The 12,911-nt window shown below is 38.1% G+C and overlaps 1 protein-coding gene across 1 annotated transcript in view; it reads right to left on the reverse strand.

The window, feature by feature from the left end:
• LOC6641639 (titin) overlaps positions 1-12,911 on the reverse strand; it is a 92,710-nt gene that overhangs the window by 31,502 nt on the left and 48,297 nt on the right. Inside the window, exons 3-4 of the mRNA XM_023175422.2 lie at positions 7,805-8,065; positions 7,538-7,734 (exon numbers count right to left, since the gene is read on the reverse strand). Coding sequence (XP_023031190.1) covers positions 7,538-7,734; positions 7,805-8,065 — 458 coding nt within the window. The remainder of the gene's footprint in view (positions 1-7,537; positions 7,735-7,804; positions 8,066-12,911) is intronic.

The following is a 12,911-nucleotide window of genomic DNA, read 5'->3' on the forward strand; positions in this document are numbered from 1 at the left end:
CCTTTGGTTGGTTGGCTGGTATCTTGGCTAGAGCCAGCAAATGCCAAACTCAAACAAATGTGCAAAATTAGCATTTTGACATTTCAATTTTGAATATTATTGACATGTTTATAAATGAGGGGAAGGGTGTAGTATATAGTATGAGGTGTGGAGATAGGGATAGGTGCGTGTGCGTGCGTGTGTGTGTCTGTGTGTGTGGTTGGTTTCATTGATTCGCAAAATTTACTTTAATTAGCATTGGGATATACATATGTTGATAATGATGATGATGCCAAACAGGCAACGAACGAAGGAGACGACAGAAGCTTGCTTTGTGTGTCAGTCCGAGAGTCCGAAAGGCGTCGGCAACCATTTTGTGGGCGTGGCTGGTTTGGTTCCAAGTTTGTTTTAGTCTATTGAAACAATGCCGAGTCATTGTCATCATGACCAGAAGCAGTTGGATCAGCAGTAGCGACGCGTGCTGTTTGCACTACAGTGACATCATCATTGCCTTCATCATGATGACAGTCATCTTCATAATCATCAATAACAAAGGATGGGAATGCGGGAACCATCATCATGACTAACAATGCAAAGTTTGCCCATTGGTTTTTGCATATGTATAGAGAATACACAAACACACACACACTCTCAGATATGTATGTTTGTTGTGTATTATACGTGTGTGTGTGCGTGTATACACATTTAACAGAAAGGCCCGCACACTCATCTTTATATGAGTTTCAATGGTATATCCTCTTCAGTTAATGCCCTTGTTGGACCTTCCCCCTTTTCTGTTTTTATTTGTACAGCTTTCAAGTGCAAACAACAGCAACAACAATAAACCTTTGCAACATCCACAACAGAAGCATCATCATCATCATTATGGAGCAATATTCTAAGTTTTTTTTTTCTCTAAAGAAAAATATTTTTATAATTTACCCTTTAAATGGTTTTGTTAATTGCTGCATATTCAGAATTCTATTAACCACCGACAATTCACAGATCGAAATCTAGATCACAACAATTTGTCAAATTATGGCTAATTATCTCAATTGGATATTTTGATTGTCACCATTTAGGTAATGATATGGAAAATAAGTTTTGGTTTTGGAGCAATCAACAAGAAATTTGTTTGGAATTTATTTACCACTTCACTTGTTTTAGACTATTGAAATCTTTTAAGTATAATTTCTCACACTTTACTTAGCCTTGATAGTAAACAATTTTGAGAAATGTATCATCGTAGGTTTTCTTGAAATATTATTTATCATTCACCTATTATCTATAGATTTAATTTCCTCAAATGGTTTTATTTGTATCGGGCTCATAAACAAATTAAACAAAATTAGCTGTTGCCCTATATATTTTGCTATCAATTTGTGCAGATGCTTCAAACCTTCGTGCGTATCATAAAAAGGAATTGCCTCTTCGAAATGTATATCAACGACAATTCGACATACTTTGCAGCACACAAAAGGAGTGAGAGGGAGAATGGGAAAGAGAAAAAAGGGTGAGTGATGGGAAAAAAAGTGGCCTAATGATGAATGTCTCGGGCCTAACCCAAGTTAACCCGAAAAACCGAAAGCCGAAATTCTAACCAAAGTGACCTCAAACACACGCAAGAGCCATCGCATGGTTTCGTCTTTCTAACAAGATGGTTAAGGAAAAGGCTTGAAACATTATTGTGTAGGCGGTGTAGGGTCCTTTTTTTGTTTAGCTGTTTCGGTAATATGTATTTTTGTTGTTGTTGTGTTTTGTTTTTGTTTTATTTTATGTTACGGTATATAAGGATAACACAATTCAAATGCGGATGCCAAAGTTGAATGTTTTACAGAGACATACGCACGCAAACCTCGAAGCAGAAACAAAAAGAAGAAAACTTTTCGACCATTTCGATGCCTTTTGTTTTGTTGCTCATATTGATGGAGAATGGCGGAGGATGCTGGCTCGTAATGTGGCAAAATGTGTAGCCAAACAATAAATGAAAATTGTGTGCAATTGTCGTGCCTGTCGTTCGTTTCGGGTGCTCAGTTCTCATTGTTGATGCTCATTGCTGCTGCTTCTGCTGATGCTGTCGCTGCTGTTCAGCAACTTCCATTTTGAGTTGCTTGCGTGTTGTCCTTCGCCATGTTGCCTCGTTATCCTTTTTATTTGAAGTTTGCTTAATGCCAAGTAAATAGTACCCATTCACCCACTTAACCCGCCCACCCGAACCACCACACACCACATGTGTTTCTGCAGAGGACAATTCCCATTCTCCACGCCTCTTGCCATTGTTTCATCTTTTTTTTTTCCTCTCTTTGTTTTTGTTTTTTTATTTTTTGCCTTGCCGCAAAATGGCAGATGTTATCTGTGGCTGCTGCTTTGGCCCATTTCATGGCTTGTTGCCCCCACTGTCATTATTATTGACGTTACCTATGACCCCACAACAGGCCCCCTCTTGGCTCTTTGCTGGAGGAGTCCATCTAAGACAAAGTCTGAGAGGTATTTATGTATAGATGTTGCTCTTGTCCGCTCTTATCTAGCGCATTATCATCATCATCTTCAATTTAATGCGTCGACGATGCCACTCGACAATTTTTCTGTCCGTCCGTCTGTCTCTCTGTCTGTCTGTCTCTTTCTCCGGTTCCGGTTTTTGTGTTTTTGTTTTTGCGGTACTCGTTTCCTGTTCACTTTTTTTCCTCTGTCTCTCTCTCTCTCCACACTCGGTGTATGTTTTGGTTTTCCTCTATGTGTAATGCCACTTTATATGCCGCAGTTGATGCCTTTAGAGGCTTTTGTGTTTACGCCATGTTAAGCCTTGAATCCCTAATGCCAACGGCAGGACAGGCAGGACCTTCTCCCGGGTCCCAGTCTCCTTCTATTGTTGCTTTAGCTATTACTACTACTACAACGACATCTACATCTACTCTCATTGCATGTGTATTGGCATTTGGTTGGTTGATTTTCATGTTGTGCTGCCTATTTGCCTGTGACAATCTCACGCTCTTTTCTTCCAAACCTCGCCCCCTCTCCCCATCTACCGTCTAATTTCCCATTGCCTGGTTTGAGGGGTGTTAAGGCCCAAACATAGGACAAGGTCGTTTTCCATATGCCCGAGCAGCATTTACATTTAAAACATTTTCCATTGAAACGTGCTTGGGTTTTCGTTTCAGATTTTTATGCATGATCTCATTGCTGACTGACTGACAGACAGACAGGCATAAGAGGGGATGCTGTTACTGGTAGGGAGGATAAAATGCTACATGGATGTGTGTATATGTTTTGTGGGTGGCTTTGTGGGGTGTGTAGCTTCATGGCTCTTATTTTCCATTTGCTTTCTAGACAACAGTTAATTGCCTGGCATTAAAACTATGCAGCACTAACAGAAAATTGCCTGAATCATATCTTTATGCCATATTTTACCTTCTACATATATACATGGTACCCCAACTTTTCTTCCTTTTTTGCGATGTTTTGTCTTAGTTTCCTTAGTCATATGTCAATATTGTTTCACGTGGCTTTTCGAAAAATCTCAGAAATTGTTTATCGCTAATCCTAGCCAGAAAACTTTAAGCGCCAAAGATTTGACAGTGGCAGTCCCAAGCTAACTTCCAGCATGACTCCACCACCATCTTCCATCTTCCATCTGGCCTGTCGGCTTAGAATCTCTAAAATCAAAAACCAAACCTATCTCCTCCTCACCATCCACGCTAAACAGCTGTCTGTTGCTTGCCTACTTTTCAGGTGACTTCCAAACCAGATCCGATTAGCCTCATCATTTGAGAGGACGTCGAGGACCTTTTCCGCCTTTAGGCTAAAAAGGCAATAAATTAGGTTGAATTTTCATTTCATTCCAAAATAGAAAGAGATATATAAAACCACTAAAGATAGAGAGAGAGAGAGAGAGAAAGTGAGAGAGACTGAATGGGAGGGAGGTAGCTAGAGGATAGCTTGTTTAGAAATATTGCTTTGTGATTTCTCTCTCTCTCTTATTCTCAGCAATTTTTGTCATTTTGCGGTTATTAGCGCGACAATTTCTCTTCTTTGTCCTGAAGAAAATTTATTGCCAGCCATTTTGAGTTTTCTATGGCAATTTGACTTATTACCCAGTGATTAGATGGAATTAAATATTTCGATGGAAGTGTCAATTGGCCAGGGGTAAAGTGAATCTTTACGAGGGTCCATCAATAAGTAAGGAGATAAATAGCAGAATGGATTCATTAGTTATTTGCTTGTCAGAACCTGAAATATGTTACGTAACTGATAGTAAACAAGATGGAAGCATTTGAGGCCATAGATAAGCTTTTGGATATATTAAGGGTTGAAAGTAAAGTTCGGACTATAGAAGGGTCCTCTTTGATCAACATCTGAGTAAAATAATGAAAACCCAGTGGAAAGGATGATAAACTCCTAGTCAAAGGGCGGGGCCAGCTAAACATGTGTTCAATCTCATTACTAATTGTGTGACCCTCGTTGTAAATCAAAGTGAATGCAAAGAAAGGATCTCACAGGTCTGTAGTTTTGGTCTGTGTTGAGTTTTTCAATTAAATGAATTTAAAATGTTTGATTTAATTCCTGCAACTGTTGACTAAGCAAACAATCGACTGGGCAAACAGCATGCATGTGTGTGTGTGTGTGTGTACCTTGGACCCTTAGCAACCGCAAATGCCTGGAACCTTAGATCTACACAATTTCTCTCACCCCACCTGAGCTTGTTCTCTCTTGTTGGCTTTTTAGAAACGCATTAGAGGCGTAACCCAAAAGGACAAGTTGACCAACCGCAAAGTGGAAAATCCTTTACCACAATCAGTTTTCTATTTCCACGTATCCTAAGGGTCTTCTTTCTTTTGTTCTTTTACTCACACAGTCTCTTTATATATATTTCACCTTCATGTGAGCTATTTTTAATTTAAACCATTTCGAAAATCTAATCAAATTTAATGGCAATTAATAAACATTTACCAGAACAAAAACAAATCTCCATACACAAATTTATATTGCGGTTTTAGATATTATGATTAGTTACTTGTTTTTTTTTTTTTGTGCATTCTAATTAAACATAATGTTACACTTAGTCGAACATGTAAGTGCATATATTGAGAATAAAATTATGTATCTGTGTGTGTTTGTGTGTGTGTATGGTTGAAAAATTTCGGTTTAATGCGGCTTATAAAATGCAAATAAGTGTGGCAAGGCATGTGGCATGTGTGACCCGAGGCTTTTAATTAAACCGCAAGCGACGACCTATTTTTTCCTGTTCCGCGCTCCCCTTTAGTTTTTTTGTTTTGCTATATTCAGCTTCGATTAGTTCGGAGCGAGGGCGTAACAAAGGCGTGTCCGGTGATGAAGTGAAGCGCTGGTAATGGCGGTGGTGATGGTTGTAGGCAGCTAATTAGCGACAGGTCATTTTTACCGACCATGGGCTTAACATGGGTGTAGCACATATAATCTAACCACGAAAGGAGTTTTTAATCTAACTTGATGCTTCGTTTACATAGTTGTTTTTATCTGATGAAATTTAAATTATTTGCTTGCATTAGAAGATTAGAAAATTAAAAAAACATGTATATGCTAAATTTGATAATAAAAATATTAGATATTTTCCTTTGTTTTTCATTTCAATTTTTGTATATATCTAAATAATATATATAGATTCAATATCTCAATTCCTTTAAAACTTCAAGAAAAGGCAATAAATTTCATTAATAATTTTATACGTTTTTTTTCTTTAAGTATTCTAAATATTTTATGGCTTGCATAGTTTAGCTCCAGATATTTGTTTTATTCACCCCCTGGCTAACTCCACGCCCATGTGGTAAAATGATGACTGTGTGTGTGGGCGAGAACGGCTCGAACAAAATGTGTGACGACTTTGATAGGTTGATGATTAACTGGTTTTGCACGTTTAAAGGGAAACACGTATGTAATTATGTCTTTAACATTTTGTTTTTTTCAAAGAGTTGGTTATAAAATGTTACTAAAAAACTGTTAACTATTCAAAATCAAGTGAATGAATGAAAGACAAAGATACAGATTTTACTAAATGAAACTAATTTTATGCTATTCAGTTAGTCATTCATCTATTTATTGAAGCCATCATATGCATGTATGTACATACATATATTGGCAACTCTATGTGGCGCCCTGGTTTTGAGTAGAGTTTTGTGGCCTTGCATGCAGAACGCAATTAGCGTGGTCCGAATGAAACCCACGTGTTGTTTTGACCCCCGGTGTAGGACGGTTTTGAATTAATTACCTTTTTCAAATAGAGGGCAGGGGCATGGGCAGTTGTCGATGGCGATTGCCTGTTATTGTAGCAACAATATTTCACTCTATTTGCCTTTTGATTAGCCCTAATAGCCAATGCTAACAGTGGCGGACGGACACTTGTTGCAACCATTGGTACAACTACAAAAACAACGACATGCTGCAGTAGGTGGCACATAAATTTCTATTCTAATTACTTGCGTTCAGTCAGCAGGTCAACGCCAAAGCGTTTGAAATTTATGTGTCTGTGTGGTTGCTCGTTCGCTTGGCTTTTAAAAAAGATATATGTATGCGATTATACCGATTATATATACAGATGTATGTGTGTGTGTGTGTGTCTGTCTTTGTCTGTTTGTGAACATTTTCACCACTATTTAAACAAATGTGTCAGCGCATTTACCAGTGTCGGTAGGGAGTCTGATGTGAATGTGAATGAATATATTTGCTGCTTCTTCTTAATTTGCATTTTATGTTGCATCAAGTGTGGGAGACATGTAGGGTTAAGGGGTGGTGGGTGGTGGCAGTTGGTTAGATACATTGGATGAAAGGGCGTGGTCAGTTACGCATTGTAATTGCCCGGGCATGCTAATTAAGCGATTCCCATTTGGCCACAAAAAGGTCAACAAGAACTGACATCTTGAGAGGAGTCCAACAACTCAGGCGACAGACCGAAGGGAGATGAATACAGAATGAGTTATATGTATATGTATATTTGTAGTTGAGTTAGTCGAGTTTCTAATTAGCAACGGTTAAACATTAATTTATGGACAAGACGACAACCGCAGCAGCAACAAGAACATCAGCAATATTAATGGGATGAAAGATAATTGAAATGATTAACCCAGTGAAAAACTCATAGTACATTGAGATGAACTCTAAGATGATTTCGTGGGATTTCGAATTGGAATTATTATTCGTTGGAAATGAATATACATATGTACATTATAGATCTGTTATCCAGACGATTCAAATATCGAAAGTTTTCATAGTTTATTATAATTTTAAAAAACTAGAAAATAGGTTAAATTATTGATAACATTTAAACAAAACTTGAAAACTATAATATAATCAACAGTCGAAAATAATAAGAGTGCAAACCGAGTGAAATTGATCTTTTTAACGGGTGATACTGCAAGTTATCGACCTAATATCGTTATGGGCAATAATCCATGGGGAAAACCATAAAATTAAAACTCTTTTTAAGCCCTAGATGTCTTGCAAGGGTTACAACTTTTTGGGATCCATTCCCTGATTATGCCAAATCTTTTAAGCTTTGTAATAAAAAAAATCATTTAATGGTACTTACAATTAACATTGAGCGTGGCCAAAGCCTCCAGACGTTTGCCTTCGTTCATGGCCCGATTTCTAACCACACACCTATATTTGGCGCCATCATCTTCCCGTCTTGGTGTTATCGCCAAAGTGGCATTAGTGGGCTGATCCTTGGTGCCACCACGCAGAACAGTGGCCGGCAAGGGGGAATTGGAACCATCGCGATACCAACTGGATATTAATCCAAAATAAATATATATACATATAAAAGATGTTATAGAAAACAAACACTGTAACTTACGTTATGGTGGGATCCGGTGAGCCTCCAATGCTGCTGCATGTCAACTCCATGGGCTTATCTTCAGTAGCTATGGCAATCTTTCCAGGTGAGATCACAGGTGGATGAGGTGGGGTTAGTACGGTGAGATTATGAAACTCCTGATGGACATCGGCTCCAGTGCCTTTCGCCTTGATGCGACACTCGAAGCGTCCGTTGTCTCGATTGTAGGAGACATTCTTGATTTGCAGATCATAAATACCTCGTTCAGGTTGAAAGTCGAGTCTGTAATTGGATTTTTAGAAAGGGGAGATATTTAATCAATGTTATGACAAGTTATTTGCAGTGATTTTTTTTCTCATTTCGGCAATTTTCATTTCGAAAATCAATTTATTTTATTTAAAAACAGAAATATAAAACAACACACTGCCCCACTACCTCTCCCCATCGTCCTTCATTGTGCATTGCCCCAGGGGAACCCATCACTAATTGTGCTAATATTGAGTTTTCTCTCTGTGTGTCCTTCTCGTCCTCGCTTGATTCGTTCCGGGCTCCTCAACTTGCCCCCAGGTGGCACAAACTTTAAACGTGCGCAATATAAATAAAATACAAAATGTTAATATTTGTGCAAATGAGAGGGAAAGAGATGGAAAGAGTAAGACCAACACAGGTAGACAGGGAGAATGAGAGAGAAATATAAATAAAATCAACGTTCAATAAATGTTTGCATATTTTCCTAGACGACGACCAAGGACATCAACAGGAGGGCGCCTCCCATAGCAGCAACCATAAGGTAAACACACACACACAAAACATTCTCAAAAAATATATTGAAAAAATCAAAAACAAAAATGGAAACAAAATACAAGTAGATGAAAAAAAGAAATGTTTTTCTTGATTGTTATTGTTGTTAGGCTATTAAGCGTTGAGAGTTTTTTTACTCATAGGTAATTGCTTTGCGAAGCCAAAATTAATTGTAAATTTTAATTGGAAATTGCCAAACATTTCCTAGCCTAGCTTTGAGGTAAATGCCAATAGTTCAAAATTGAAATAGCATAACGAGAAAGTAAATTTATGTATCCTTATCGATTTTGTGCTTCAATTACAAAAAGATTTTATTTTTGTTAAATAAAGAAAGCAATTTAAATGCGTCATAATAGCAAACTAAGAATTTGTCTCACATATCAAGGCCAGAAAAGCAAATCATCGCCATTAGGATTCTTTATAAACTTTTTTTTTTTGGAAACAATCAAGGACTAGAGTTCTCACACCCCGATTAACTATAATTTAAAACTCTGACGTTGGTTGTTCATTATTTAGGTTGTTCATTATTTATTTCTAAACTTCCTTCAATGTTTTCCTATTCTTAACTAAACTGAACCATTGGTTTATGTTTAAATAAAATTGTATAACAATTGCTTCTATTTTTTCAACCTAAAGAAAAAAATGTTTAACTGACAAGTGAATTTTAATTTACAATTTTACCAATTGATGAAATTTTTGTGTTCCAAAAATAAAACCAAATACAACAACTAGCCAAGTTTAGTACAAGAAACAATTTTCAGTCTTTCATCTATCAACATCCAAGCAATGGCAACAACAACAACAACAACAGCATGAAATTTTCTCAATTTGGTAGCAGATATCTTCTTCTGCTTCAGACTCTTCTTCGTCATCATCATCATCATCGCCATCCTCATGTTCTGTTCTCAGTTCTTCCACTACAACTTTTTCATTTTCGTCTCGTGTCTATTCTATGCGTTTCATTTTGTCTCATTTTCTGCGGCACTTGTGAAATGTCTTTATATTTCAAGGCCACTTTTGGACAATTTTTCACAATTTCCTTTGGCTTGAATGGTGATGATTTCGATGGCGTCGTCGCCCGCCAATTGTTGTTGCCCAGGACAACTACTGAAAATTGATGCCCGCCTCATCCTCATTCTATTATTTTGCACTCCACATCTCAAACTCCCCATCACCATCTTCATCAATTTCTATGCTTGGCTAGTCAATGGTCAGCTGCCCCGAGGCTGTCCAATGAAGAACTTGACTTGAGTTCATTTGTCAAATTGCTTTAACGATTGGCTGGCCTCTAATCTTATTGAGATGAGACGCAATGCGATGAATTGAGTAGGAGTAGAAGTAGCAGTATATGAGGATTCCAAGTAGTCTGAGTAGGCGTGACTCATCATAACAACTCAATGAATTTTTGGTCTAGACATTTTTTATGATGATTTTTAATTGGCATTTCATTTGGTTAGTTTAAGGACTTAAAGGACTGCAAAAATCCTTACCATCTTGTCCTGTGCTAATTGCTGTGATAACCGCAGTAAAAAACACAAGCGCGTGTGTGTCAGTGGGAAAAATTTAATTTGCCAACCGGACACGGTAGAAAACCGCAGCAGCAGGAAAATGCCAGGACAAAAAGGACAGAGACGAGACGGTTGGGTCTATGTGTTTGCGAACGACTGAGCGACTCGGTGAGTGAGTGAGTAAGTCCGTCAGTGTGTTTGCTCTTGAAATCAGTAAATAGAATGCAAAAAGCTCAGACGACCCAAAAAATAGACGCAAAATGGTAGCCAGCAAATTGACTAAATTCTCCACAGGCTTGTGTCCCCCAACTACTCCTCTCGTCCGTTGCGTAGTGAAGAGGTTTCTCTCTCCCCTCTCTCTTTCTCTCTCTCTCTGGTATGCTGAGTGTCCCTGTCCTAGTCCTAGTTGAATTTTTTATTATTATTTTTCTATTTGCTGTCATTGCGCTTGTCTTTTTTTTTAGATTCATTTTGCCTGCAGCGACTGGGCCGGGGCCGTGTCTCTGGCGGCCTTTGGGGGCTGCTGCTCATTTGCAGTTGGGGCCCACAGGATAACCAAGCAGTTACCCAGGACACGTGCTTATATACAAAAACAGAACAGAGTGGAAAAAAAGTGCAAATTATACAAAAAAGTGCTGGCAAAGCTCTGCTGCAAGTACGCTATGGGATTCGTGCGAATCTTTGGCGAAATGAAAATGAAAAACGCTTTAAAAACATTACAAGAAGACAGAAAGGGGCAGAGGTAGAGGTAGAGAAAGAGAGAGTGCGCCAATAAGAGACAGAACTAGTGAAAAAATAAAAGCACGTCCTTGAGCAGCGACCCAAAAAAGGCTCCTGGGGAATTAGGCAGTCAGTCGCTCCTCTGAGATGGAGGACACCAGAAAATAATATTCACGGCAAGCCCCATTTCTTTTTCCTTTTCTTTTTTTTTTTGGTTTCTTTCTGTTTTTGTTTTGCAATTTTCAAGTGTAGATAGCCCCCATTTCCTGTCCTTTTCCCCACATCCTGTTGCACAGTCTTCGTTTCTTTCCTTAGGGAATCCTGACACAACTTTTTTTTTTGGGGCTTACTAAACGGCAAGCAATTATTTATATATATATTTTCTTTTTTATTTGGCCCCAAAATAAGAAAAAAAAAAACAAAATGAAAATTATTATTATGGGCATGCTAAATTTAATTTAAAGTTTTCTTTTTTTTTTGTTCTGCGAAATTGTAATTGCAATTGTAAAATGTCTTATCTGCTCACCCAGAATTAGCAAGCCATTGAATTTAATTAAGTGCATGTGAAATGATCCATAGAACTTGGAATGTTCTGCTAACTCTGAGTAAAAGTAATAATGTTTAGTATCTTAGATTAATGTTTGTATTAAGATAATGTCAGCAGCATAAACAATTACTAAAATTTTGATACTTCAATTTTAAGTTTAGGAAAAAGTATCGAAATATTAAAAGAGTATAAAATTGTGATTTTATCTACTTTAAAGTGCGTGAGAATCTAAATCTAAACTACATTTAAAAAGTCTACTATCATAAAAGGTAAACATTTTAGTTGGAATGTTGTTGTGCCTAAAAGTATGCAATAAACAGACTCGACTTATGTCAGGTGAATGCCATTTGAACAAATCCTTGAATTCGTTTGGTCACATTCAATGTTTCCCTGCCTCTCATGTTTTTTGGTCTTTTCTGTTTTTCCTTCCTACCCGTCCCTCCTTTTTCATTCCTTCATGGGGCCTCGTTAAATGAAATGTTAAACGAAATATTAGCTTAGGGCTATCTATCGGCTTTGTGTCGCGACATTTCGAGTATTTCTTTTTTTTTTTGGCCAGCAAATTTGCAGTAATTTCACTTTTGCTGCCAGCCAGATAGAGGGCACAGATAGGAGAGAGAGAGAGAAAGAGGCAGAGAGATAGAAAGAGACACAGGGCGAAAGGGAAACGAGAAAGATGGGCACTGAAACTGGGGACCTTCATTAGGTGGTCCTTGTTGCTGTTGTTGCTGTTACTTGTTAGCTTTCGGCACCAAATTGCACTAAGAATGTATTTTACAATTTGCTTTTTTTTTGTGCTTTCATTTTGGTTCTCTTTTTTTCTCATTGGTTTTTGGTTCGCCATCCTCTATACATATTTTTTTTTTTTTGCTATTTCTTGTTTGTGTTGATTTGGTTTTATTGTGCACATGAGTAGACAGAAACAACAGAAACGACACGAAAAGCAAAAAAATGGCCGACTGCCTGCCTGGTGGCCATTTTCATTTGGCAACGAGCTGCATTTTGTGGCCTCCTCGCACAGTTGGCACTTAAAATTTATGCGTTGCCCACATACATAAAAGGAAATCTACAAAAACAACAACTACATGGTCAGGAGGGGAAAAAGGACGTGAAGTAGCGGGGACAAAAACCCGTGCAAGCATTAAAAACAAGCGCTCGCTGCCTCGGAATGCCAGCCGGAAACGGAAGTTGGAGGCACGAAACAAATAAAAATACAATTGAAAATGCGCCAAGGCGGGTAATGAAAATGAAACATAAACAGAAAACACACTCACAGAGGCAAACATATGAGTAAGAGTGTGCCTCATAATTGTCTGAACATGCAACACGCGGCGTTGACATTAAGGATTAAGGACATTCTGTGAAAACCCAAGCTCAACCTCAGAAAACTGAATCGGAATGAGATGGTCTTGGTCTGGGCTCTCGGTTTTTGGTCTCTCTCTCTCACTCTCGTCTGGGACTGGGACCGGGACTGGTTGGCATTTTGTTTAAATTGCCAAGAACTTGATTTTAATTAAGTTGCCCAGTCAGTCAGCCAAACATGACACATGCA

This window comes from Drosophila willistoni (genome assembly GCF_018902025.1).
Source record: "Drosophila willistoni isolate 14030-0811.24 chromosome 2R unlocalized genomic scaffold, UCI_dwil_1.1 Seg200, whole genome shotgun sequence".
In the NCBI taxonomy this organism is placed as follows: domain Eukaryota; kingdom Metazoa; phylum Arthropoda; class Insecta; order Diptera; family Drosophilidae; genus Drosophila; species Drosophila willistoni.